Source organism: Eretmochelys imbricata, chromosome 6, assembly GCF_965152235.1.
Source record: "Eretmochelys imbricata isolate rEreImb1 chromosome 6, rEreImb1.hap1, whole genome shotgun sequence".
Taxonomy (NCBI): Eukaryota; Metazoa; Chordata; order Testudines; family Cheloniidae; genus Eretmochelys; species Eretmochelys imbricata.
In genome coordinates this window covers 95,336,771-95,363,028 of record NC_135577.1, presented here as the reverse complement: position 1 = coordinate 95,363,028, position 26,258 = coordinate 95,336,771, and the positions used below count along the sequence as shown (strand labels likewise).

Here is a 26,258-nt window from a genome sequence, read left to right as displayed (position 1 = left end):
CAGAGTTGTCCACTGATTGGAGCACTGCTTGTCCAAAGGCCGCATCGTCTCTGGCCTGCTGGGTAATCGCATAGTGTGTGGTGAAAGTGTGTATGGAGGACCACATCGCCTCTCTGCAGATTTCCTGAGTGGGAACCTGAGCCAGGAATGCTGTTGATGAAGCCTGCACCCTGGTGGAGTGTGCAGTGATTGGAGGTGCAGGAACACCTGCCAGGTTGTAGCACTCACGAATACAGGACGCTATCCATGATAAGATGCGTTATGACAACACAGGCTGACCTTTCATTCTGTTCACCACTGCCACAAATAACTAGACTGATTTTCTGAATGATTTAGTTCTCTCGATGTAAAAGGCCAGCACCCTGCGGACATCCAGAGAGTGGAGCCTCTGCTCCCTGCCACTGGAATGAGGCTTAGAGTTCAATACTGGGAGAAAGATGTCCTGGTTTATGTGAAACTGCGACACAACCTTCAGGAGGAAAGCTGGATGAGGCCTGATCTGAACCTTGTCCTTATAGAACACAGTGTAAGGAGGCTCTGATGTTAGGGCCCTGAGCTCAGACACCCTCCTGGCCGAAGTTATCGCTACCAGGAATGCCACCTTGTAAGAGAGGTAGAGCAGGGACCATATCACTAACATAGGGGGACCCTGAGCCTAGAAAGGACCAGGTTGTGGTCCCAGGCATGAACAGGCTGTGACATTATTGACATGAACTCTGACCGTATAGATCATTGTTGCAACCAAGGTCCTATAGTTGCACCAAATCGTGTACGAAGGAGGTCAAGTAAGGTGTCTATGAAAAGGTTATGATTTGCTGGTTATGTTTATGCTATCTGTATGCATGTATCATTTATTATTTAAATTTAATGGTATTGGCTCTATACCTGTTTCAAATGTTGGCTCCTGGGGTAATGCCAGAGTGTGGACCAGATGATATGTCTGGGGCGAGAAAGCAGAAGGAGACTCCGCTGGTTGGAAGGCATGAGATGCAATGTCCTGAGGTTGGGGGTTCCACGACCACCACTCCCAAGAGGAGAAGGAGGGTGGTGGTGGTCGGGGACTCTCTCCTCCGGGGGACTGAGTCATCTATCTGCTGCCCTGACCGGGAAAACCGAGAAGTCTGCTGCTTGCCGGGGGCTAAGATTCGCGATGTGACGGAGAGACTGCCGAGACTCATCAAGCCCTCGGATCGCTACCCCTTCCTGCTTCTCCACGTGGGCACCAATGATACTGCCAAGAATGACCTTGAGCGGATCACTGCGGACTACGTGGCTCTGGGAAGAAGGATAAAGGAGTTTGAGGCGCAAGTGGTGTTCTCGTCCATCCTCCCCGTGGAAGGAAAAGGCCTGGGTAGGGACCGTCGAATCGTGGAAGTCAACGAATGGCTACGCAGGTGGTGTCGGAGAGAAGGCTTTGGATTCTTTGACCATGGGATGGTGTTCCATGAAGGAGGAGTGCTGGGCAGAGACGGGCTCCATCTTACGAAGAGAGGGAAGAGCATCTTTGCCAGCAGGCTGGCTAACCTAGTGAGGAGGGCTTTAAACTAGGTTCACCGGGGGAAGGAGACCAAAGCCCTGAGGTAAGTGGGAAAGAGGGATACCGGGAGGAAGCACAGGCAGAAATGTCTGTGAGGGGAGGGCTCCTGCCTCATACTGGGAATGAGGGGCGATCAACAGGTTATCTCAAGTGCTTATATACGAATGCACAAAGCCTTGGAAACAAGCAGGGAGAACTGGAGGTCCTGGTGATGTCAAGGAACTATGATGTGATTGGAATCACAGAGACTTGGTGGGATAACTCACATGACTGGAGTACTGTCATGGATGGTTATAAACTGTTTAGGAAGGACAGGCAGGGCAGAAAAGGTGGGGGAGTAGCACTGTATGTAAGGGAGCAGTATGACTGCTCAGAGCTCCGGTACGAAACTGTAGAAAAACCTGAGTGTCTCTGGATTAAGTTTAGAAGTGTGTGCAACAAGAGTGATGTAGTGGTGGGAGTCTGCTATAGACCACCGGACCAGGGAGATGAGGTAGATGAGGCTTTCTTCCGGCAGCTCACGGAAGCTACTAGATCGCATGCCCTGATTCTCATGGGTGACTTTAATTTTCCTGATATCTGCTGGGAAAGCAATACTGCGGTGCATAGACAATCCAGGAAGTTTTTGGAAAGCGTAGGGGACAATTTCCTGGTGCAAGTGCTAGAGGAGCCAACTAGGGGGGGGCGCTTTTCTTGACCTGCTGCTCACAAACTGGGTAGAATTAGTGGGGGAAGCAAAAGTGGATGGGAATCTGGGAGGCAGTGACCATGAGTTGGTTGAGTTCAGGATCCTGACGCAGGGAAGAAAGGTAAGCAGCAGGATACGGACCCTGGACTTCAGGAAAGCAGACTTCGACTCCCTCAGGGAACGGATGGCCAGGATCCCCTGGGGGGCTAACTTGAAGGGGAAAGGAGTCCAGGAGAGCTGGCTGTATTTCAAGGAATCCCTGTTGAGGTTACAGGGACAAACCATCCCGATGAGTCGAAAGAATAGTAAATATGGCAGGCGACCGGCTTGGCTTAACGGTGAAATCCTAGCGGATCTTAAACATAAAAAAGAAGCTTACAAGAAGTGGAAGGTTGGACATATGACCAGGGAAGAGTATAAAAATATTGCTCGGGCATGTAGGAATGAAATCAGGAGGGCCAAATCGCACCTGGAGCTGCAGCTAGCGAGAGATGTCAAGAGTAACAAGAAGGGTTTCTTCAGGTATGTTGGCAACAAGAAGAAAGCCAAGGAAAGTGTGGGCCCCTTACTGAATGAGGGAGGCAACCTAGTGACAGAGGATGTGGAAAAAGCTAATGTACTCAATGCTTTTTTTGCCTCTGTTTTCACTAACAAGGTCAGCTCCCAGACTGCTACGCTGGGCATCACAAAATGGGGAAGAGATGGCCAGCCCTCTGTGGAGATAGAGGTGGTTAGGGACTATTTAGAAAAGCTGGACGTGCACAAGTCCATGGGGCCGGACGAGTTGCATCCGAGAGTGCTGAAGGAATTGGCGGCTGTGATTGCAGAGCCATTGGCCATTATCTTTGAAAACTCGTGGCGAACCGGGGAAGTCCCGGATGACTGGAAAAAGGCTAATGTAGTGCCAATCTTTAAAAAAGGGAAGAAGGAGGATCCTGGGAACTACAGGCCAGTCAGCCTCACCTCAGTCCCTGGAAAAATCATGGAGCAGGTCCTCAAAGAATCAATCTTGAAGTACTTGCATGAGAGGAAAGTGATCAGGAACAGCCAGCATGGATTCACCAAGGGAAGGTCATGCCTGACTAATCTAATCGCCTTTTATCATGAGATTACTGGTTCTGTGGATGAAGGGAAAGCAGTGGATGTATTGTTTCTTGACTTTAGCAAAGCTTTTGACACGGTCTCCCACAGTATTCTTGTCAGCAAGTTAAGGAAGTATGGGCTGGATGAATGCACTATAGGGTGGGTAGAAAGCTGGCTAGATTGTCGGGCTCAACGGGTAGTGATCAATGGCTCCATGTCTAGTTGGCAGCCGGTGTCAAGTGGAGTGCCCCAGGGGTCGGTCCTGGGGCCGGTTTTGTTCAATATCTTCATAAATGATCTGGAGGATGGTGTGGATTGCACTCTCAGCAAATTTGCGGACGATACTAAACTGGGAGGAGTGGTAGATACGCTGGAGGGGAGGGATAGGATACAGAAGGACCTAGACAAATTGGAGGATTGGGCCAAAAGAAATCTGATGAGGTTCAATAAGGATAAGTGCAGGGTCCTGCACTTAGGACGGAAGAATCCAATGCACCGCTACAGACTAGGGACCGAATGGCTAGGCAGCAGTTCTGCGGAAAAGGACCTAGGGGTGACAGTGGACGAGAAGCTGGATATGAGTCAGCAGTGTGCCCTTGTTGCCAAGAAGGCCAATGGCATTTTGGGATGTATACGTAGGGGCATAGCGAGCAGATCGAGGGACGTGATCGTCCCCCTCTATTCGACATTGGTGAGGCCTCATCTGGAGTACTGTGTCCAGTTTTGGGCCCCACACTACAAGAACGATGTGGATAAATTGGAGAGAGTCCAGCGAAGGGCAACAAAAATGATTAGGGGTCTAGAACACATGACTTATGAGGAGAGGCTGAGGGAGCTGGGATTGTTTAGCCTGCAGAAGAGAAGAATGAGGGGGGATTTGATAGCTGCTTTCAACTACCTGAAAGGGGGTTCCAAAGAGGATGGCTCTAGACTGTTCTCAATGGTAGCAGATGACAGAACGAGGAGTAATGGCCTCAAGTTGCAGTGGGGGAGGTTTAGATTGGATATTAGGAAAAACTTTTTCACTAAGAGGGTGGTGAAACACTGGAATGCGTTGCCTAGGGAGGTGGTGGAATCTCCTTCCTTGGAAGTTTTTAAGGTCAGGCTTGACAAAGCCCTGGCTGGGATGATTTAACTGGGAATTGGTCCTGCTTCGAGCAGGGGGTTGGACTAGATGACCTTCAGGGGTCCCTTCCAACCCTGATATTCTATGATTCTATGATTCTATGATTCTATGATTAATGCCCACGAAGTAATCAGCCAGATATGCCATGTAAGATATCTGCAAAAATGGTATAATTTGCCAGATATGATAATCTTGTTTACATGTTTGTATCACCTTTGTATTATGAGTTATAGATATGTATGTATGTCTGTATTTCAAACTTGTGCTAAGCTTCTGGGTGACACCCCAGACAGTTTGGCATCAGCACTGCCTGGCCTGCTTGATGGCCCATTAAGGACCATCGGCTATACAACTGACCCATTGAGAGAAGGCAGATACACCTTATGACTCAGCAAGGCATGCAGGGACATGCCTATGGAGAGAACTCTAAGGCTTCCAAGCCAAGGGCAGCTAGTGTTGGAAACAAAGGAAGCACAGGTCACATGACAAGAGACTATTCTCCATTTTGTCTTCAATCCTGCTTCTGACCTCTGGAGGAACTGTGCTTGAAACTGAAGCTCTGAACAAAGGACTGAATGACCCATCCAAGCGGGGATGTTTGTACTCCAGACACTTGATTGGTTTAAATCAGCAGTAATCTCATCAAGCCTGAAACAAGCCTGAACTAAGAACTTTGCAATTGTTGTATGTATTTGATTCCATTTAACCAATTTTAACTCTTGTCTATATTTCTTTCTTTTTTTGAATAAACCTTTAGATGTTAGATTCTAAAGGATTGGCAACAGTGTGATTTGTGAGTAAGATCTGACATGTACATTGACCTGGATCTGGGGCTTGGTCCTTTGGGATCGGGAGAACCTTTTTTCTTTTACTGGGGTATTGGTTTTCATAACCATTCATCCCCAAAGGGAGTGGCACTGGTGGTGATACAGGGAGACTGGAGTGTCTGAGGGAATTGCTTGTATGACTTCTGGTTAGCTAGTGGGGTAAAATCGAAGTCCTCATTGTTTGGCAGGTTTGGTGTGCCTTAGTAATGGAGGACCCCCAGCCTTGGGCTGTAACCGCCCTGTTCTAGGTGATTTGTCCTGAACTGATACTCTCAATAGTGTCCCACCAAAGGCCGCTTTAATACACAAGCTGATGGACATTAGGGTATAGCCTGTCAAGGCATTTTAAGAATCAACTTACCATGGGGTTAGCAAACACAGAGAGGCCCTCCACGCCCGGGTGGAAGGCCGAGATGGCAGCTAAGTGCACCCTAACTGAAGATAACGAAAGTCCCGCCTGCTTCAGATGGAGGTGGTAGTCCAGTATGAGCGGCACTGAGGCTAGCGTCAGAGATAAATGGCGCTGCGCCGACCAGATTGAAAATCTCTTCCACTTGGCAAGGTATGTGGCTCTCGTAGAAGGTTTTCTGCTGCCAACGAGGAACTGTCTAACCTGGTCTAAACAGGAAAGCTCCATCAGATTCAACAATGGAGCTTCCACGCCATTAGATGAAGCGACTTGAGGTTCAGATGTTGAAGACAGCCATGATCTTGTGTCAGAAGGTCCAGAAAAAGGGGCAGGGTAATCAGGGCTCCCATGGACATGTCTAGGAGAGATGTGTACCAGTGCTGAAGGGGCCAGGCCGCTGCTATCAGTATGACCGGAGCTTGTTCTTTCTGGATCTTGAGAAGTACTTTGTGAACAAACAGTATGGGCAGAAAGGCTTATAGGAGAGAACCTCCCCAATGGAGGAGGAACACATCTGTGATTTTGAAAGGAGCAGAACTGCTGGCACTTCCTGTTGTGTCACGTGGCAAATAGGTCTATCTGGGGAAAGCCCCACCTCTGGAAGATCGAAATCGCGACATCCAAGCTGAGGGACCACTCGTGGCTGTGAAATGACCTGCTGAGGCGGTCCACCAACTTGTTCTGTACCCCGGGGCGGCACAACGCTTGCAGGTGTATTGAATGTTCTACACAGAAGTCCCAGAGCATGAGAGCTCCCTGTCATGGGGAGAGGCGTGTGCAGCCCCATTTGTTGATATAGAACATTGTTATTGTATTGTCCTTCATGACTGATACACATTGTCCAATTAAGTAAGGACGGAAGGTCTGGCATGCTAGGCGCACCGCTCTTAGCTTTCTAACATTGATGTGGAGACCCAGGTCTGCTTGAGACCTGGGGCCTTGAGTCCTGCAGTCTTCCAGATAAGCTCTCCAGCCCAAGCCCGATGCATACGTCACCAGCAACAGAAATGGCTGTGGAGCAGCAACCCTGAGCACACCTCCTGAGGGTCGACACACCACAGGAGGGAGTCAAGGACCGGGTGAGGTAGGGTCATGATCCTGTCCAAGCTGTCCTGGGGTGGATGATATACTGACATGAGCCACGACTGAAGAGGTCGAAGCCTGAGTCTGGCATGCTGCACCACATAGGTACAAGAGGCCATGCATCCGAGAAGCTTTGGGCAGTTCCACGCTGTGGTGGTGGGAAACTGCCTGAGGCCTCGGATTATATTGTTCAGGGCCTGAAACCTTGCCTCTGTCAGGTATGCCCTGGCTTGTGGTGAGTCCAGTACCACCCCTATGAACTCTATCCTCAGGTTGTCGAAGGTGTCTCTGATGAATCTGACCTGAGCTTCCACTTGGGTCCTGGAGTGGTCCCTGATCAGCCAGTCATCAAGGTATAGAAATACCTGTACCTGGTGCCTTCACAAGAACACAGTGACAACTGCCATGCACTTGGTGAAAACTCGAGGTCCTGCTGACAGGCCGAATGGAAGGACAGTAAATTGGTAGTGCGTACTGTTGACCACAAACCTGAGGTACTTCCTGTGGGGCTGAGTGATTGCGATATGAAAATATGCATCCTTCGAGTCGAGGGCGACATACCAGTCTGCTGGATCTAGTGAGGAAATGATGGAGGTCAAGGAGACCATGCAGAACCTGACTTTCTTCATGAACTTGTTGAATTCTCGTAGGTCCAAGATAGGCCTGAGGCTGCCTTTGGCTTTCAGTATTAGGAAATGCTGGGAATAAAAGCCCTCGTCCCTGTGCTCCTGAGGAACATCCTCCACTGCCTCTAGCAATAGGAGTGACTGCACTTCCTGGATAAGGAGTTGCTTGTGAGAAGGGTCCCTGAAGTGGGACAGGGAAGGAGGGCGGTAGGGCAGGAGGGCACAGAACTGGATGGAGTATCCACTCTCTACCGTGCGGAACACCCAGCGGTCCAAAGTGATATGGGACCATGCATGGTAGAAAGGGGACAGTCAGGAGGAAAAGGTAAGATGGGGTAGATCCAGTCTCTGGTCTGGTGCATCATCGTCGACTGCACCTTCAAAAGGCCAGTTTGGGGCCAGAAGGCAGTTTGGGCTGGCCAGAGCTCTGGCCTGAAGATGGGTGTTGTCGTCTCCAGCCACTCCTGGTCCTCCTCTAAGAACCATATTGGTGGTTCTGCTGAAAGAATCTTGGAGGAGGTAGTGGCCTGAAGTGTCTCTGCTGTGTGGCAGGAGAGTGCAGGCCCAAAGACTTGAGGGTGGCTCATGAGTCTTTCAGGCTGCACAGCCTCTTGTCTGTCTTTTCAGAGAAGAGAGTCACACTCTCAAATGGGAGGTCCTGGATAATCTGTTGGACCTCATAAAGGAGCCCTGAGACTTGGAGCCAGGAGCCCCTTCTCATGGCCACCCCAGTAGCCATGACCCTAGTGGCGGCATCAGCACCATCCAATGCGGCCTGGAGGGAAGCCTGGGAGACTAGCTTCCCCTTCTCCACCAAGGCTGAGAACTTGGTTCGGGAGTCCGACAGGAGGAGCTCCGTAAATTTGGCCATCGCTGCACAGGTGTTATAAGAGTACCTGCTGACGATGGCCTGCTGGTTCGAAAAATGGAGCTGAAGACCCTCTGTAGAATAGACCTTTCTCCTGACAAGGTCTAGTCGCTTAGCCTCCCCATTTTAGGGGAGGGCCCTGGAAACCCTGCCTCTCATGCTGGTTAGCAGCGTCCACAACAAGAGAGTCAGGAGATGGGTGGGAGTACAAATGTTCATACCCTTTGGAGGGCACAAAATAACGCCTCTTGTTGTGCTTGGCAATGGGTGGCAAGGAAGTTGGGGTCTGCCACAGGGTCTCGGTGATGTCCACAATAGTCTTAATAAAGGTAGGGCAATATGAGAAGGTCCTGAGGGGGCGAGGATGTCCACCATGGGATCAGCCTCCTCGACTACCTCCTTAGCCTTAATGCCCAGACCCTGAGCAGCCCTTCGCAGCAACTGCTGTAGCACCCTGTTCTCCTCAAGCACCAGGGCTATGGTCGTGCCTGCCAATGCCTCTTCTGGCAAGGAGGAGGAGGAGGAAGTCCTTATAAGCAGCGGATGCTCCCTGCCATGCACTCCCAAGAGGTCCTGCGATTCTCAGAGCAATGTCGGTGCCGATGGAGCGCTCATCGGTGCTGGGACTGTCAACGCCAAACCCAGTGTTGGGACATCCATCGGCAACACTGGTGGAACCGCCGATGGAGCCGGTGCCAAACCTGCTGCCTGCACTGAAAAAGGTGGCAGGACCATTGCCGCTATTGGCGCTGGGGTCGTCGGTGTCGGCACTGTAGTCAGTGTCGAGATCGATGCTGGCACCGAAGTCAAACGAGTCACTGGTGCTGAGGTCAGTGCTGAGGTCGGTGCCGGTGATGGCACTGCAGCCGAAAGCATTGGTGTGTGGGTAGGCACCAAGGCAAGCTGCGCAGTTGATGGCGGGATGAACGTGGCTGAGACCACGGAAGACGCAGCGGAGCGATGCCCTTGAATCCCTGTCTGGCTTTGGTGAAGGGCTCAAGGGGTCCAGAATGGCCACTGTGGTGGATTCTGCCACTGAGGTGGCTATGCCTGCGGCTCTTGCCTGTCTTTCCCTGACCTCGATCGTTGGCTCCTACTCCTACGAGAGCTCTAGAAGTCAGACTCTGACAGCGGGGTTTCAGAGACTGAAGGCCATGGAGGAGCCTAGCTTTAGTGCCTCGAGCATCAAGAGCTTGGGGAGCAAGTACGCTCTCTGTCTGAGTGGGCCGGTGCCGAAGGACATGGAGAGGGGGACATCATTGCTGGCTTCCCTCTTGACTGCACCTGCGGGCGGGGTGGGACTGCCAGTGCCGAAGGTTCCTCCCTCCTAGGGGGCAAGAACGGTGCCGTAAGGTGTGGCAGGTCCCGAGCAGCTTTGAAAGCTTCTGGCATCAAAGGAAGTGGTGACCATGGGGGGCCTGGACTCAACTGCTTTGCCTGGGAAGGAGTCGACGTGGCCCTAACAGGGGATCTGGAGCTGTGGCCCACCTGGGGTCTCACTTCTCTAGGTTTAGCCATAGGTGACCGAATATCCAGCTGCCTCTTCTTCTGAGCCACCGATGAGTGGGATCGGTGCCTGCTCTCCACTGGGCTTTGGGAGGTGCCGTGCCAGTGCCGAGCATCCCGGGACGAGTCTTTTCTCAGCACCGAGCTTGATGACATTGCCGAGGTGCTCTGTGTTGACAAGGACATGTAGGAGCCAAGTCCCCGGAGCCTGGTGTGACATTGCACACCATATGATTTTATGAAAATATGCTAATGAGTGTAATAACTGGAATCTGCTTCATGCAAAAGGTCTCTTGTAAGGTATCGTTACAAAGCTTATAATCTACTGAGTGTGGTCATCCTTAAATATAACTCTGAGATCCTATTGTAATTATGCAAAGTGTGGGCCATTAATGGTGGTTTAGAATCTTGATGGCACCCATCAACTAGGACAATTGGTTGTAAATGGCTCTGTTTATTTGAAAGCCTTCCTGTGAATCAGGCCAGGAAGAATGAAGTCTTGGGGCCTCCCAGGACCTGTGACCATGTCACCTGGTACTGGAATCCATCTTAAACCTGGTGCTTTTCCATTTAGAAGGAGGGGTGGGGACCCAGCGAGATAAAAGATTCCTGCCTTGTGCCAAAGTTAATGAGGGGGTGGAACAGAACAAATCAAGTTCCAATCATGAGAAATCCCCTAGTTACCACCTGAGCTGGAGCTAACAAGAACTGTACCGGGGAAAGAATTGGGCCCAGACTAGGAAGGAGTCCAGTCTGTGAAAGAAGCTTACTGGAACATCTCTGGAGGTGAGATTTCATCTGTAATCTGTTTCTTAATGTATCAGGTTTAGACGTGCGTGTTTTGTTTAATTTTGATTGGTAATTTACTTTGTTCTCTGCTATTACTTGGAACCGCTTAAATCCTAGTTTTTATACTTAATAAAATCACTTTTGTTTATGAATTGATCCAGAGTAAGTAATTAATACTTGGGGGAGCAAACAGCTGTGCCTATCTCTCTATCAGTGTTATAGAGGGTGGACAATTTATGAGTACACCCTGTATAAACTTTATCTGTGTTGAAGCAGACTGGCGTGTCTGGCTTGACAAGGCAGGGTTCTGGAGACCCAAACTGGCAGAGAAAACGGGCTCAGAGGTAGTCTCAGCACATCAGGTGACAGTCCCAAGGGGGTCTCTGTGACCGAACCTCTCACATCCAGGCCCGAATGGGGGCGTAGAGCTGCCTCCATGAGGATCACTTTAAACTGATGCTCCCTTTCTTTAAGAGTTCTAGGGCGGAACTCACAGCAGATTTTACAGCGATCCTTTTGTTGACCCTCCCCTAGGTACCGTAAGCACGAGGAGTGCGGATTACTCTTTGGCATGCGCTTCGCACAGACCACACAGTTTTTAAACCCGGGGACAGTGGCATACCATGGCTCCGGGGAGTCGAAAATGGGGTGGGGACCCCCAACAACTCTCATCACTAACAACTAAGATAAACTAACTATATACAAGGAACTGTTGAACACGCTTGCTAAAGCAAGGGCTACGGGAAGTAAGGTGACCAGATGTCCCAATTTTATAGGCACAGTATGGAAATTTGGGGCTTTGTCTTATATAGGTGTCTATTACCCCCCATCCCCTGTCCTGATTTTTCACACTTGCTATCTCGTCACCCTAATGGGAAGTTCCAGCCTACCATCACTGGCGGTAAGAAGGAACTGAGGGGGTGGCGGGTCGGCAGGGCTCTATATTGAGCGCCATGAAGGTGCGACTCCAGGGGGTGCTCAGACCAACCCAACCCAACATATGCTGCAATGGGAAAAATCTTCCAGCTACCATGCACGTGCATGCGCACACATCTGATTGGAATTGATATGAACAAGCACTTGAAGAATAAATGTTACTATGAGATATGCAGTGTTGTTGTAGCCATGTTGGTCCCAGGATATTAGAAAGACAAGGTAGCTGACAGGTTTCAGAGTAGCAGCCATGTTAGTCTGTATCCGCAAAAAGAAAAGGAGGACTTGTAGCACCTTAGAGACTAACCAATTTATTTGAGCATAAGCTTTCGTGAGCTACAGCTCACTCCGATGAAGTGAGCTGTAGCTCACAAAAGCTTATGCTTAAATAAATTTGTTAGTCTCTAAGGTGCCACAAGTCCTCCTTTTCTTTTTGAAGGTAGCTGAGGTAATATCTTTTATTGGACCAACCTTCATTGGTGAGAGAGACAAGCTTTCAGGCCAACAAACAGCTCTTCTTCAGCTCTGGGAAACTAAGGGCAAGTCTACACTTAAATGCTGCATCAGCACAGATGCACTGATGCGTGCTTTAATGAAGACTCTCTAAGACAAAGGGAAAGACCTCTCCCATTGGTGTAGTTAATCCACCTCCCTGAGAGGCAGTAGTTATGTCGGCAGGAGCTTTCCTACTGACATAGTGCTGTCTTCATGCAGGGGTTAGGTCAATATAACTATGTTGCTATGGGGTGTGGATTTTCCAAACCCTTGAGCAACATAGCTATATTGATATAGGCATGTAGTGTAGAGTAGACCTAACTCAAAGTGTCACTGCTAAATACAAGATTTGAACAGTTTGTTTTCCATAAACAGTTGTTACATATTTCAAGGGGCCAATCAAGGTGAAGTGGCCTACTAACACTCCTCCAGTAATAGGGAGGAGAGTGAGGGGGAAAAGCAGATGGTGGGGGGGGGGTCCTACATATGCCTATCAACATTGACACGGGTGGATTACAGATTGGATTACAGATTGTTATAATAAACCATAAATCCAGTGTCTTTGTTCAGTCCATGATTTTTAGTATCTATCAAAGTTATGAATTTAAGCTCCCAGGCTCATCTTTTGAAAGTGTTGTGCAGGTTTCCTTTGAGGATGAGAACTGATCAGATATACAGCTCAGATATAGAGCAGGGGTAGTAAACAAACAGGCCAAATCTGGACTGCCAGATGTTTTTGAATGGACCCTGAAATATTTTTATTTATTTATTGTTGTCATTATCATTTTTTATTTTCTTCTCTGGAGTGCGGATCTTGACTATACCATGATCAAGAAATTTGGACCTTGACAAAAAATAATTGACTACACCTGGACATAGAGTGATCACTTTGTGAACAGTGTTCACCCACAGTTGACAGAGTTGTTGTCTTATCATTTTCCTGTGTGAGTTCATTCAAGGGCATAGTGATTGTCTGGTTTCATCCACCTAGTTGCTATTGGAACATTTAGTGCACCGGATGAGGTACACCACATATTGTGATAGGTATATGTAGGACCCAGGGATCTTGAAAGGTATGTTGTGGGAGGCGTTGATCATTGTAGCAGTGGAGATGTGTCTGCACGTTTTACATCTGTTGTTCTGGCAGGGTCTGGTGCCACTTAGAATTGGTGTATCCTGGTCTGTGGATGGCTTGCTTCTGATGATGAGCTGGGAAGTGGGGGTGTTTGCAGGCCAGAAGAGGGGTTCAGGAAAGATTTCTTTCAGTATGGGGTCCCCATCGAATATGGGTTGCAGTAGTTTGATGATACCCTGTATGGGTTTCAGTGTGGGGTGGGGTGTGACAACTAGGGGTGTGCTTTGTACAGAGAAAATACCCATTTTAGAAGCTCTCTTACACAGTGGGCTGCTATTTTTCTAAACCAGCTGTTACAGTTCTGTAAATAAGTTGTTTTAAAGCTGGACAATCCTTTTTTGAAATAATATGGGCAAGATCCTGAGATGAGGCTGAGCTGGAGAGATGGCAGGTTATGTGTATGTTGTTAGTCCATCACTGACAGTGATGATGATATTGTTGCAGCTCTCATCTATGTCTACCACTGTTCCCTCTAAGCTGTGTGCGTGTGCGCACGCACACAGGTCTTAAACACCGTGCACACTCTGGCTTCGGTGGCGGATTTTTTTTTTCTTCAGTGGTGGCACAGAAGACATTTTTTGTGCACACAGCCTGTTAAAAATTAGAGGGAACATTGATGGCTACACATATGACTCTGAAGTCCAAACCCTGATGAACAGAGTCAACCGCACTGAGGGCATGGGAGGTCTGTTTCTATGATGTTTGATGATGCAGCTCTCTGGCACCTTTCACGTGCAGCCTGGAGATGATTTTGTTGATCTTGCTCAAAACCGTTACATGCTGATCTTGTCAGAGACTGCCAGTGAGTCCTGTTCTGAGACATTTGCTCAAGTTTTTTGGGCAGGGCCGGTGCAAGGATATTTTGTGCCCTAGGTGAAACTTCCACCTTGCGCCTCCCCCCCCCCCGCCCCGGCACATTGGTTCATTGAGGGGCAAATCCCAACGAGCCTTTATAGACCCCACGGCCAGCCTGCCCAGGGGCCAGCTGTGCCCAGGGGCTGTCCCCAGACCAGGTTCCCCCCTCCCAGCCCCCTCAACTCCCCTGGAGGGTGCACAGCCCCCCCGTGAGCCCTCCCCTCCACATGCCACCCCGGCGGCCCCCGCCCCGAGTCCACTCACTGGCTTTGCCAGGCTTGAGCCGCTGCAGCAGCTCGGCAGGGGTGAGCCGCCTTCTGGAGGCACCGGAGAGCCAGAGCATCCTGCTTGTGGCGGGTGCGAGCCCCAGACATGGAGGAGCCAGTGTGGCGCAGGGGGGCAGCAGCCCTGCAAAGGTGGCAGCGCCGCTAGCGGGGAGCAGCCGCACCTCCTGCCCAGGCTGCGGCCTGGCACCCAACCCCCTGGGGCTCCTGCAGGCTGCAGCGGATGCATGTGGGCGACCCCCGGCTCTCCCCTCACCTAGGGTTACCATATTTCAACAATCAAAAAAGAGGACCAGGGGGAAGAGCCCCGTCCTAGCCCTGGCCCCTTCCACTCCCTCCCACTTCCCACCCCCTGACTGCCCCCCTCAGAAACCCCAACCCCCCCCGCTCCTTGTCCCCTGACTGCCCCCTCCTGGGACCCCTGCCCCTAACTGCCTCCCAGAACCCCACCCCCTACCTAAGCCTCCCTGTTCCTTGTCCCCTGACTGCCCCCTCCTGGGACCCCCCCACACCCTAACTGTCCCCCTAGGACCCTACCCGTCCCCTGACTGCCCCAACCCTTATCCACACCCCCACCCCAGACAGACCCCTGGGACTCCCACACCCCATCCAACCACTCCCCACCCCGTGACAGGACCCCCAGAACTCCCAACCCATCTAACCCCCCTGCTCCCTGTCCCCTGACTGCTCCGATCCCTTTCCACACCCCCGCCCCCTGACAGGCCCCCCCCAGAACTCCCAATCCATCCAACCCTCCCCCTGCTCCCTGACTGCCCCCAGGCTGGGATTCCCCTTACCATGCCCATGCCAGTCAGATGCCGGCTCCATGTGGAGGCAAAACACGCAGCCGGGCTGCCGTGCACACAGCCCCTCCCCTGCAGAGAGCTGAGGCAGCAGGAGGGGCAGCGGCAGCTCACACGCCTGAGAGCCGCAGAACCCGAGCGCAGTGAGGGGGAAACTGGCAGGCGCACCTGCCCGGGCTGCTGGCGGTGCCCCCGTACACCCCCCTCCCCCGGCTCCCCCCTCACTGCACTCGGGCTCTGCGGCTCCCAGGAGCGTGAGCTGTCACTGCACCTCCCAGAGCAGGCTCCGGGCCCTGTGCCCCAGTGGCGGCGGGGGCTCATATGCCCAGAAGCTGCAGAGACCAAGCGTGGCGAGGGGGAGCCAGGGCATGCATGGGGACCGCTGCCTGCATGCATCTGCTGCAGCGTGCAGGAGCCCCGGGGGGCGGGGGCTCACCGGGCCACAGCCTGGGCAGGAGGGGCAGGGGGTGCGGTTGTGCCCCACTAGTGGCACCTCTGCCTTTGCACGGCTGCTGCCCCCCTGCACTGCACCGGCTCCCTCCATGGCTGGGGCTTGCCGCCAACGCTCTGGCTCTCCGGTGCCTCCAGAAGGTGGCTCCTCCCTGTTGAGCCAGGACACCGCTTTTTGGCGCCCTCAAGCACTTGGTGCCCTAGGCAACCGCCTAGTTCGCCTAGTGGTTGCACCGGCCCTGCCCACTGGAGACTGCTGTTCAGATGATTTTTAAAGCGTTTATACAGACAACCCTTCATTCTTTTGCCCTGACTCAGCTCCCCATAAAGATCTGTTTTGGGAGACGGCAGTCTTCCATTCTGATGACATGTCTGGTCCACCTAAGTTGTGCTCTCAGGAACATTTTCTGAATGCTGGTTGTGTTTGCTCTGTCAAGGACAAAAGTGACTTAAAACTCATTTTAGTATTCTGCTGATCTTAGTGCAGCCTTTGTGAAGGGCCAGGCCCCACTATGCCATACTACAACAACCTGAAGACTAATTTACACTGGCTATAAATGGCCCCAGGGCACTGAAAATATAGCCCAAGACCAGCATGTTGACAAAACAGAATGGTGGTTATAATGGATGAAACCACCTTTTCATATACAATGAATTGTAAGAATAAACCCATTTATCACCTCTGTATCAGATTTATTACTTTATCTGGTATTGGTTTACATGCTTAAGAACAGCCAGTGCGGACTATACATATTAAAAAAGATGTGAAGATTGACTGAAATCCTCACAGCTAATAATGGTGCCAATTTTTGCTGTACAGACTCGTATGTACAAGGGAACTATATGGCCCTAGCCCTTAAAGTTTACCACTTATATCTTAAAGTATAGCCTTTGTAGCCTGATGTGAGAGAGAGTTACCCACAAGGAGAATTTTTGAGGGAAGGGAAAGAAGTGGTGCTTTTTAATACTTTATTAAAGTATAAAAAATAGAATACTTACATCCTGGAGATGTTGGGGAGATTAGAAAATGCATCACTTGGAATTGTTCTCAGATGAGTCTCCATAAACCTCCTGCAAAAACAAGTGTTTGTCAGCTAATGTCCTTCAATGAGAAGTGAAATGTAACAAAGCCTTGCATAACTCCAGTCCTTCCAACATCTCTGCTCTCATTTCTCTACATTCCCAGTCTGCCCATGTTTGCTTTGCATCATGGCTCCCTTCACATCGTTCTGTTCTATTTCATTTGTACACACTTCCATTCTAAAATAGGTCTTGTCTTCTCCCACAGTATTTCAGGAACTCAATTACAGACCAAACAGACCTCGCAGGGACAAAAACATGGAAAGCCCAACAACTGAAATTAAAGTCTGACAGTTAAAATGTTACTATATTGGTAAAATGTGAAACCAAGTCCAACACAATAATGGTCATAATGCATCTTCTGACACTCCAGTGCATTACCAATTTCCTCTCTCATCACTGTATTGGCTCTGCAATGCTGTGAGCCTAAATTTGTGATTCTATCACATCAATAAGCTTGATTTGTGCTAGTAAAGTCAGCAGCTGTGACTCAAAGATACACAGGAAGCAGAGGTGTGAAGAAAAGGTGCCATTTGATTGTAATTACCTTTCTCCAATGGAGAAAGGCAAAGCTTTTAAAAGGTCTCTGAAAAAATTTAAGTGAAAAATATAGACATCTTTCTGATTAGTACTGTTATACTGAATTAAGCAGTCCATCCCTTGCTCACTACTTGAAAACATATACCACCTTCCAATTCTCATTTAATGGGCCCTACCAAATTCACAGTCCATTCTGGTCAATTTCACAGACATAGGATTTTAAAAATAGTAAATCTCATGATTTCAGCTATTTAAATCTGAAATTTCAGTGTTGTAATTGTAGGGGTCCTGACCCAAAAAGTAGTGGGGGGGTCGTCGCAAGGTTATTTAGTGGGGGTTGTGGTACTGCTACCCTTACTTCTGCACTGCTGCTGATAGCGGCACTGCCTTCAGAACTGGGTGGCCAGAGAGCAGCGGCTGCTGGCTGGGAGCCCTGTTTTGAAGGCAGAGCCACTGCCAGCAGCAACACAGAAGTAAGGATGGCATTGTATGGTACTGACACCTTTACTTCTGCACTGCTGTCTGCAGAGCTGGGCCCTCAGTCAGCAGTCACCACTCTCCAGCCACCCAGCTCTGAAGACAGTGCAGAAGTAAGGATGGCAATACCACAATGCCCCCTTAAATAACCTTGTGACCTCTCTGCAACTCCCTTTTGGGTCAGAAACTCCAATTTGAGAAATTCTGGTCTCCCCCATGAAATTGGTACAGTATATGGTAAAAGCACGCAGAAGTCCAGAATTCACGGGGGTCGACCAGATTTCATGATCCGTGACGCGTTTTTCATGGCTGTGGATTTGGTTGGGCCCTATTCGTTCATGTTTTAAGACTACAAAACTAGGTTACTGCATCAAAGGCACATTACGTTTTTTTGGCAGGGTCAAACCCAGTGCCAAGAGAATGGATTGAATACATGGCAGGCTGTACAGCCCCATCATTAAGTAATGACATTTACACAGACAAGATGTCTAATTCTTACATTTCAGAGAAAAAATGTTTTTATCAGAAAAACCAGATAACGTCTGGAATAAAAACAAATGTACAAGGATGGTGGACTCAATGGAAAAATCTTTGCCTTCTACACCTCCTCCTAGACAGCTCTCTGCTTACAGAGTTTCTGCTAGTAAGAAAGACTAACTTTTAATTGTCATTTGTGCTACATGCAATAGATAGCCTTTCTCCATATATTTTAATCAAAAATACACCTCTCTGCCTCTAATTAGAAAGCAATCTGGGGCTTTGACCGGGGTCCCAGTGGGGACCAGCTGAGGTCACTCAATTAGTGTGAACTGCAAAGAATGGGGCAGACAATCCCCAAAGCTGGTGGATATTTCAATACTTAGATTTACCAAGTCAGCACAAAATAGCTTCTTTATTACCTCACTGGTTGCCCAGAAACCAACAATACAGTTCCCTTAAAGTAACCCAGCCTCAGGCCTACATCCAGGTACCCTAGTCAAATATGATGAATATTTCTGAAAATCTTATTTCATCATATAAAAGAAAAGGTTCTACCAATCCCAAAGGATCAGACACATTACATCCCAGGTTAATGAATATTCCAGATCTTACCTAAATACATGTTTGCAGCCAATTATTATTAACGAAACTAAAATTTATTAAAAAAGAAAAGAGAGAGTATGGTTAAAAGAGCAATATATATACAGACATGAGTTCAATTCTTGAGCATTTGATACCTAGAGTTGGTGAGCTTTGTAGTTGCAAAGAATTCTTTTAGAACTTAGTCCATAGGTTATGGTCCAATGTCCAATATCATATTCATGTTTCCAGCTGAACTGGGACCTCAATCTTGCAACTTAACTTCCCCTGATGAAGCTTAAGCAGATATGAGATAAAAAGGATTGGGACCCAAGAATCTTTTATACAATTCAGGCCTTCTTTGACAGGTTGGTGTGCCTCGGGGAACAATAGGTAATTAGGGCAACTTTGAAGTAGGTTCATCACCAGGACTTAGCTACATGAATTAACATAAGGCAATTGCCTGTTCCTCCACCATTCACAGATGATTTCCTATACATTTCAAAGAGAGATGAATACAGCAGTATCCCATGTTTACAGTTCATTTAAATGCTAGGATGTTCTTTTTAGCGCTGAATTATCAGAATACAGCATAGACAGAGACTGTTGATTACATTGTTGACCACTACCCATATATATGTAAATACACAAAAACACAAACATTATCTTCCCAGGTGTCTTTGAATTTGAGTCATTCATTCTGCAGGATGTTTAACCCTTTCTGGTCATGCATCACAGGGGCCACTAATAGTGTCTGTGGCTTACAGCAGTACACTAGGGAAGGGAATATTCTTGCAGCAATGAAACCCAAAACGAGAACCAGGACAATAGCCTTTCTAAAGTATGAAGCAATAATGTAACCTTAAAGGTTTCCTGTGATTCAGTACTGAAGCAAGGCCCTGAGCCCTAGTTATAATGTTTGCTCATTAACTTACTAGCCCTTAATTATCTATTCCAATTAGTACAATTAATACACTTATGCTTTGTGTTATCTGGAAATCATTCAATTTTGGTTTATGCTATTGTGATGGACTAGTCCATCAGTGACACTGATAGCTAATTAACTAGTTTAGTGGGGGCCAGGAGTCAAGTATCAAGGGACAAGTCTACTAAGCTCAAAGTGTGCAGAGCTCTGACAATCAGCTGAGTACCGATCTCATCCCCTCCCCATCATTGTCCTTCAGTGTTGAGGAGATAAATAAGGCTCTTTCACTCATGAAAACCAAGAAAGCTGCAGGATGTGCTAATGTCTTTCCAGAATTTCTTTAAAATCTCAAGATCAAGGGATGGAAATGGCTGGCAGCACTGATTTCCAATATCCATTCCTCAGGGCTTGTCCCAAGGAGCTGAGACAAGACTATGGTTATTGCAATTGCTAAAACGGGATGCCAACCACTAATTCTTCATTTACCAGTCCATATTACTCCTCTGCGTGTCAAACACGCTCCTAGAGAGGATATTACTAGCAAGGATTATGTTGCTTGTAGAAGCAAAGTTACTGAATTAACAAGTGGATTTCTGACAAGTCTGAAGCTGCATCTTAGCCTTAAACACACACTGAGGTGGGGAATGTTCTTAAGATTTAAGAATGGGGCAACTTTCTTAGAACTATCTGCCACCTACAACACAATATGGAGGAACAGCCTCCTTTTGAAACCCAGCAATATTATCCCATGCAATACAACAATAAAACTCTGCTGAGACGTTCTGACCAATCACAAGTTTTGCATTTTCCACAGTGACCAGGTGAGCAGGCCATGCACTTTTAATTATAGCCTACCACAGAGATTAGTCCCAGCATGATTCTGTTTAATATCTAGAACTGCAATCATCTGCAAACATCATGGAAATTTGTCTGTACTAATGATATTGCTCTAACCACATAGGCACAGAATTTACCTACTATAGAACAATCCTAATTAAGGACCTTTAAAATCATGGGAGAACATATATTATATTGGCAGCTAAAACAAAGCCCCACTATGACTGTCATGTCAGCATTTCATCTAAACAATCAAAAGGGTTGAGCAGAACTGCATGTGGGCTTTTGTGGTAAGCAGATAAGATAAGATCCCACCCCAAAATAGCTTGGTCTGACATTAAACTGAATCCTCACATACCACCAACACCTGAAAAATATCCAAAACAAATATGCATATAAATCTCATTCAGAGATTGGGAGGAACTATGTGGGGAACCAGTGCAAAAACTCTACAAGACCTCTTCATTGGCCCTTGTCTACTCTCTGGCATAATACTGCTCATCAGTCGGGACACACAGCTCCTACACATCACTTGTACATTCTCAACACCATCATGTGGATCATTACAAGTACAATAAAACACCATAACCATGGCTTCCCATACTGGTGCACATCCACTCACCCCAAATTTGTTGTGATATGAAAATCCTTCAGGAGTTCCATCGTATTCAAAGACACAAGGATCTTCCAATATATGAAGACCTAAATAATACACCGAGACACCAACTGAAATCTAGAAAACCTTTTAGGCTCGCAGTGCAAGAACTCAAAAACATAGGGTTTTCCCTAAAAGATCAATGATGGGCAAGGTGGAAGGACAGCAACATCCCAAACACACACCTCAACAAGGACCCAACCAAAGAATCCAGTGGCTTTTCACTCCCATGAAAAGTATGACCCTCTCTGAATTGCATCCACACATCACATAGAAGACGCACCAAGCTTCTTCATAAACGGGGACTGAGAAACGATCTTATACATGACTGTGTAAATTGACTTCAAACTAGGAAACACCTCAATCAGTGTCCCAAGCAATCATATTCTGGTGGTATATCTGCATCTGCGCCACATCTCCTAAGTCAATTAGTAGGATGACTAACCTAAACTTGGATGTTGCTGTTTTTAAGACATACAAAAAGAATTAGTTTGGGGGCAGAGTAAAAATTATAAAGCTTACCCCAACATTCAGAATCAGTCTATCCTGAGCTTGGGAGAGACAGAGAATTGCTCAAGCTTTCACCAGGTTTGGGGTCAGGAAGGCATTTTCCCAGGTCAGATTGGCAGGGACCTTGGATTTTCTTCCACCTTCCATTGTAGGGGCTTCTGGCATTGGCAACACCTCAGCCTCTCCTTTTCTGTCTGTGGCAGGTTTTGTACCTCGTCAACCCCTTTGATTCTGGGGGGGGGGGGGTTCGGGGGGGCCGAGGTTAACCCCACCTCCCGGCTTCTACGCTGGTTCTACAACCTCCCCGGTAGTCAGGGCTGTATGGCCCAATGGCCAAAGTCCCTCTAAATCTTCTTCCCCTGGTGGGAGAGCGCAGCCTAGTGGCCAGAGTCCCTGTAGTGCACTCCTAAAGCAGCATGGCCCAATGGCCAGAGTCTCTTGAAACTCTCTTCCCCTGATGGGATAGAGTGGCCTAGCAGCTGGAGTCTCTACAGTGCATTCCTAAAACAGTGTGGCCTGAGGGCCAGAGTCCCTCTAAGTCCTCTTCTCCTTGTAGGATAGAGCAGCCCAGTGGCCAGAGTTCATCTATCTCCTTTGAGGTAAGAGAGGGGTTGGTGAACTATGTCATCACAAAAAAAGGGGAGGGACCCCTGGTAGGGGAGCCCAGGACCACCTGCCTTCACCAGATTCCAACCCAGGGCCCTGTCATTGATGGCATTATCCACCCCGGGTCAGCAGGGAATCCTACCGCAACACGCTGCCCTCAGAGTGGTGGGAGATACCACTCCCTTCCCTTTCCTGAGTCACTTCTTACCAGTTCTCCAAACATAACCATCCCTGTGGCATCAGAGTCTTCAGGTTCCTCAGCCCCTGGTGCTCCCTGGGGTTCCCACAGCTGCCAGTCTCTGGTCTCGCTTCCTGGCCCCTCGGCTCCCTCCTGTACCAGTCACCACTGCTCCTGGGCTGGAGCCTCCACTGGGCATCCTCCTTCCTCAGCCACCAGCCCTGACTGAGCAGCTCTGCAGGCTTGTATACTTGACTCCCTATTGGAGCATGCCCAGTTCAGGGGCATGGCTTCCTCTGCCAGCAGAGAAGTGTTGACCCTCTCAGTCCCAGTGCGGGGCCAGTCCATCCCGTCACAGTGGCACACAATGTTTTAAACTCCTGAGGATTCTAATGATTTAGTGTAACCAAAATCACTGGGCTCAGAATAGGGGTATCTGAGTGAAATTTAATGCCCTAAGATATACAAAAGGTCAGACTAGATGATCTAATGTTCCCTTCTGGCCTTAAATTCTATTAAATCTATACAATTTCATCCAGTGAAAGAATGCATTAGATCTTCCTTACTTTGATTTGGATAATCAGGTTGCACACACTACTAAAATCAACTGGTCACATTTCAGAAATGCAGGACATTCTGAATGTTGGTTTTATTTATTCTTAGAGGATTTTTTTCATACTATTCTAGACTCTCTTACCAAACACATTTCTTTCATGTAGCACATTACACTTTAGCTCTGTGACCATTTGCCTCAGGTTTAAAGCAGGTGGAAGCTGGAGACAGAGGGAGAAATCCTGGCTCCAATACAGTCAGTGACAAAACTTCCACTGATTTCAATGGGACTAGGAATTGGTCACCCAGAGTATTCTCAGAAAGGGGCCTTCAATTTTGGAACTCACTTTCCCCATTGGCCCAACATACCTTGTTGACCTTCAGATCATGCTACAAGCTTATCTGCACTTCCAGGCCTTTCCAGAAGTGAAAGTAGAGGTAAATGGATGCCAGATGATGATTGAGAGAGTTTTGGTTTTTAAATAGAGCTGTCTGAATAAATTGCAGTAAATAAATGGAAGAATTTTACCTCTCTGTTCAAATTATGTAGAAGCAAAATGGCAATTTTCTCAAATATATTTGCTGAACAACTTCTATCATTATTTCCTATTTTGTATTTTGTACTATTTTGTGAAGGTTCATTATCTGACATTTAAGCTGGTGATTAAACTTCTGAAATTTCCTGACTTTAGGAAGCTTGATCTCGCCACCTCAATACTGCATAAATGTTAGTTCCTTGTGTAATCAATGCAGAGGGGAGGTAAGTCAATTTACTTACTGAATCTGTGCTCCAGAATTCCTCTCTCTGACTTAAGGTATTTGCACAGACCATGAATGCCCATCAATGCAAGAGACTAGAGCTGAATTTTCTATAGGAACCTTTTGAAATACTAACAGTAAAAGTTATAATAGGATTCTATTTCTTTCTCTTCTTAGGAATCCAGTGCCAGTCTTTATGATAAAACAGTTATGCACATACAATTAATAATTTCAAATTCTTTTTTATAACTAACACTCCAAAGATAGCAGTTACAATGCCCCCTAGCTTGACTAATATCACTAACTAGAGATTTGTTATTTTTCCTTTAAAATGAAGAATATAACACAGGGCCTAAACCACAAATACTGTATATATATATATATATATATCTATATATCAAGGAGTATTGTAAATACAGTGTGTGTGTATATATATATATATGTTTTATTTAATTGTCAATATAATACCCAGTGTGAGCCTACATGAAAGCAGAAGCTCTCCAGTTGTCAGCAGTCCCAGTCCCTGTATTGATTTTGTAAGGAGTATTGTAAATACAGTGTGTGTATTTACAATACTCCTTACAAAATCAATACAGGGACTGGGACTGCTGACAACTGGAGAGCTTCTGCTTTCATGTAGGCTCACACTGGGTATTATATTGACAATTAAATAAAACATTTAGTTGTACTACATAACTAGTTGTTTCAGCAGCCAAACTATTGAGCACATATACAACTTCAAATAAGAAAAAAAACCTTTACAATTACTGTAGCTGTTAGGTTCACACACTGTCTCTGGTTTAATGATGTAGTACACCTCCTGAAGACATTTGGTCTCCAGTCTGTTATTGCTCCTTTACGGTGTTTTCCCAAGCTCAATCCCACTGATTTCTGTAAAATTACAGGAAATTGTAATGAGATCCAACCTACACATCAGTCTGGGTTACCCCTGGCAGCTCTATTTACTAATTGGTAAAGGGTAACTGGCCTAGCAAGCCCTAATGCATATTTTTGCAAGTATAGCTTTTTGTAAAGTTGGGAATGCTTATATAATGCTACTAGTGTAGTCCCTGGTTACCACATTATTGTCCCATATATTGATGGTTATAAGTCCAGTTCTGGTAAAGTTCTTTGTGACAGTCATGCTTGTTCTTTGTGACAGTCACTGTTGTGCATTCATTATGATAATGGTCTAGGTGCTTACTTTGGCTAGCAAATTATTGTCCCATATAGCAGTCCATTGAAAGTCAGTGTTTATCCTGATTTCACTTTTATACTTTGAAAGGCAATTTTTTGATTAATGTTCATGCAGCAGGCATTCTTGTGCTCTCTGTCTCTTGCTGGTCTTTCTGGGGGCTGGTTGTGGGGGACAGAGGGAAATGGGATGATTCTGCTGCTGGCAAAAGTATGCCTCTTAATCCAAAACTTAGTTAATTTTACTCTTGATTTTCTTCTGCTCCTGGAAGGTGTCATTTGAAAACTTTTCACGGAGCAGGAATTCAACAATTTTTCATATTTCTTGGTAGAGAAAAATTTCTTGCACCCTCCTCTCCCGAGTAGCTCACAACTGGCCACTCATTGATATACTGTTCAGTGACCAGTTCCCTATGTATCGCCTTTGCATATGTAACCAGGGTCTGAATGAGCTCTCCCCTGACATCTAGTAATGAGCTAGGGGAGAAGACTTCAGGAACTAACCTTGTTTGCTTAAACACACCCACTCTGCCTAGGTGCTCAGCATGGTGGAGCTGCTTTTCCCAAATGATCACTTTTGGCTGGTGTTGGACTGCAAATCCCTTTGTTATTGGGTGCAGGGGTCATAAAGTGTCATCCTTGTGTGAATAAAGGTCAGCAGAACTGTGCTTAGCATGCCCTGATTGAGGTGACCAGACGTCCCAATATTGTCGGGACAGTCCCGATTTTAACCCATTTGTCCCGCATCCCGACCGCACATCGGTCGGGATGCCCTTTGTCCCGATATCGGGGACGGACCACTCACCATCACTGCCAAAGTCCCAGGGCTGGCGTGGCAGCACTTCTTGGGGCAGCTCCCGGCTGCATGCACGCCTGCAAGCAGGAGCCTGCAGTGCAGGCAGCCCCTGGGCACAGAGGCGGAGGGGGTCTCTGCATGCTGCACTGGCTCCCTCCTGCCCAATCAGAGCTGCTGGGGTGGGGCTTGCAGGTGCCAGCAGCGGGCAGAAAGCCCTTCGCCACCCAACCCTATCCTAGGAGCCAGAGGGACCTGCTGGATGCTTCCTAGGAGCCGCTCCAGGTAAGCACCGCTGGGACTCCCCACCTTGCCCCCTGCCAGGTCCCGCTGGCTCTTAGGGTCATGGTGGGGGAGGTGGGGGGCTCTCTGCACACTGTTGGCACCTGCAAGCCCCACTCGGCAGCTCCGGCAGCTCCCATTGGCGCTTTTCCTGGCCAATGGGAACCACGGAGCTCATGCTTGTAGCAGGCACAGCACGTGGAGAGTCTGGAGACCCCCGTCACCTCTCTGACCCTAGGAGCCAGACACCTCCCAGTAGGGCTGGTGAGTGCAGCCAGGGAAGGGGGCAGGGTGTGATGGATTGAGTGTCTGGG

General features: G+C 47.9%; 1 protein-coding gene across 1 annotated transcript in view; it reads right to left on the bottom strand.

The window, feature by feature from the left end:
• Positions 1–26,258, bottom strand: part of TSHR (thyroid stimulating hormone receptor) — a 227,977-nt gene that overhangs the window by 116,723 nt on the left and 84,996 nt on the right. Inside the window, exon 2 of the mRNA XM_077820386.1 lies at positions 16,497–16,568. Coding sequence (XP_077676512.1) covers positions 16,497–16,568 — 72 coding nt within the window. The remainder of the gene's footprint in view (positions 1–16,496; positions 16,569–26,258) is intronic.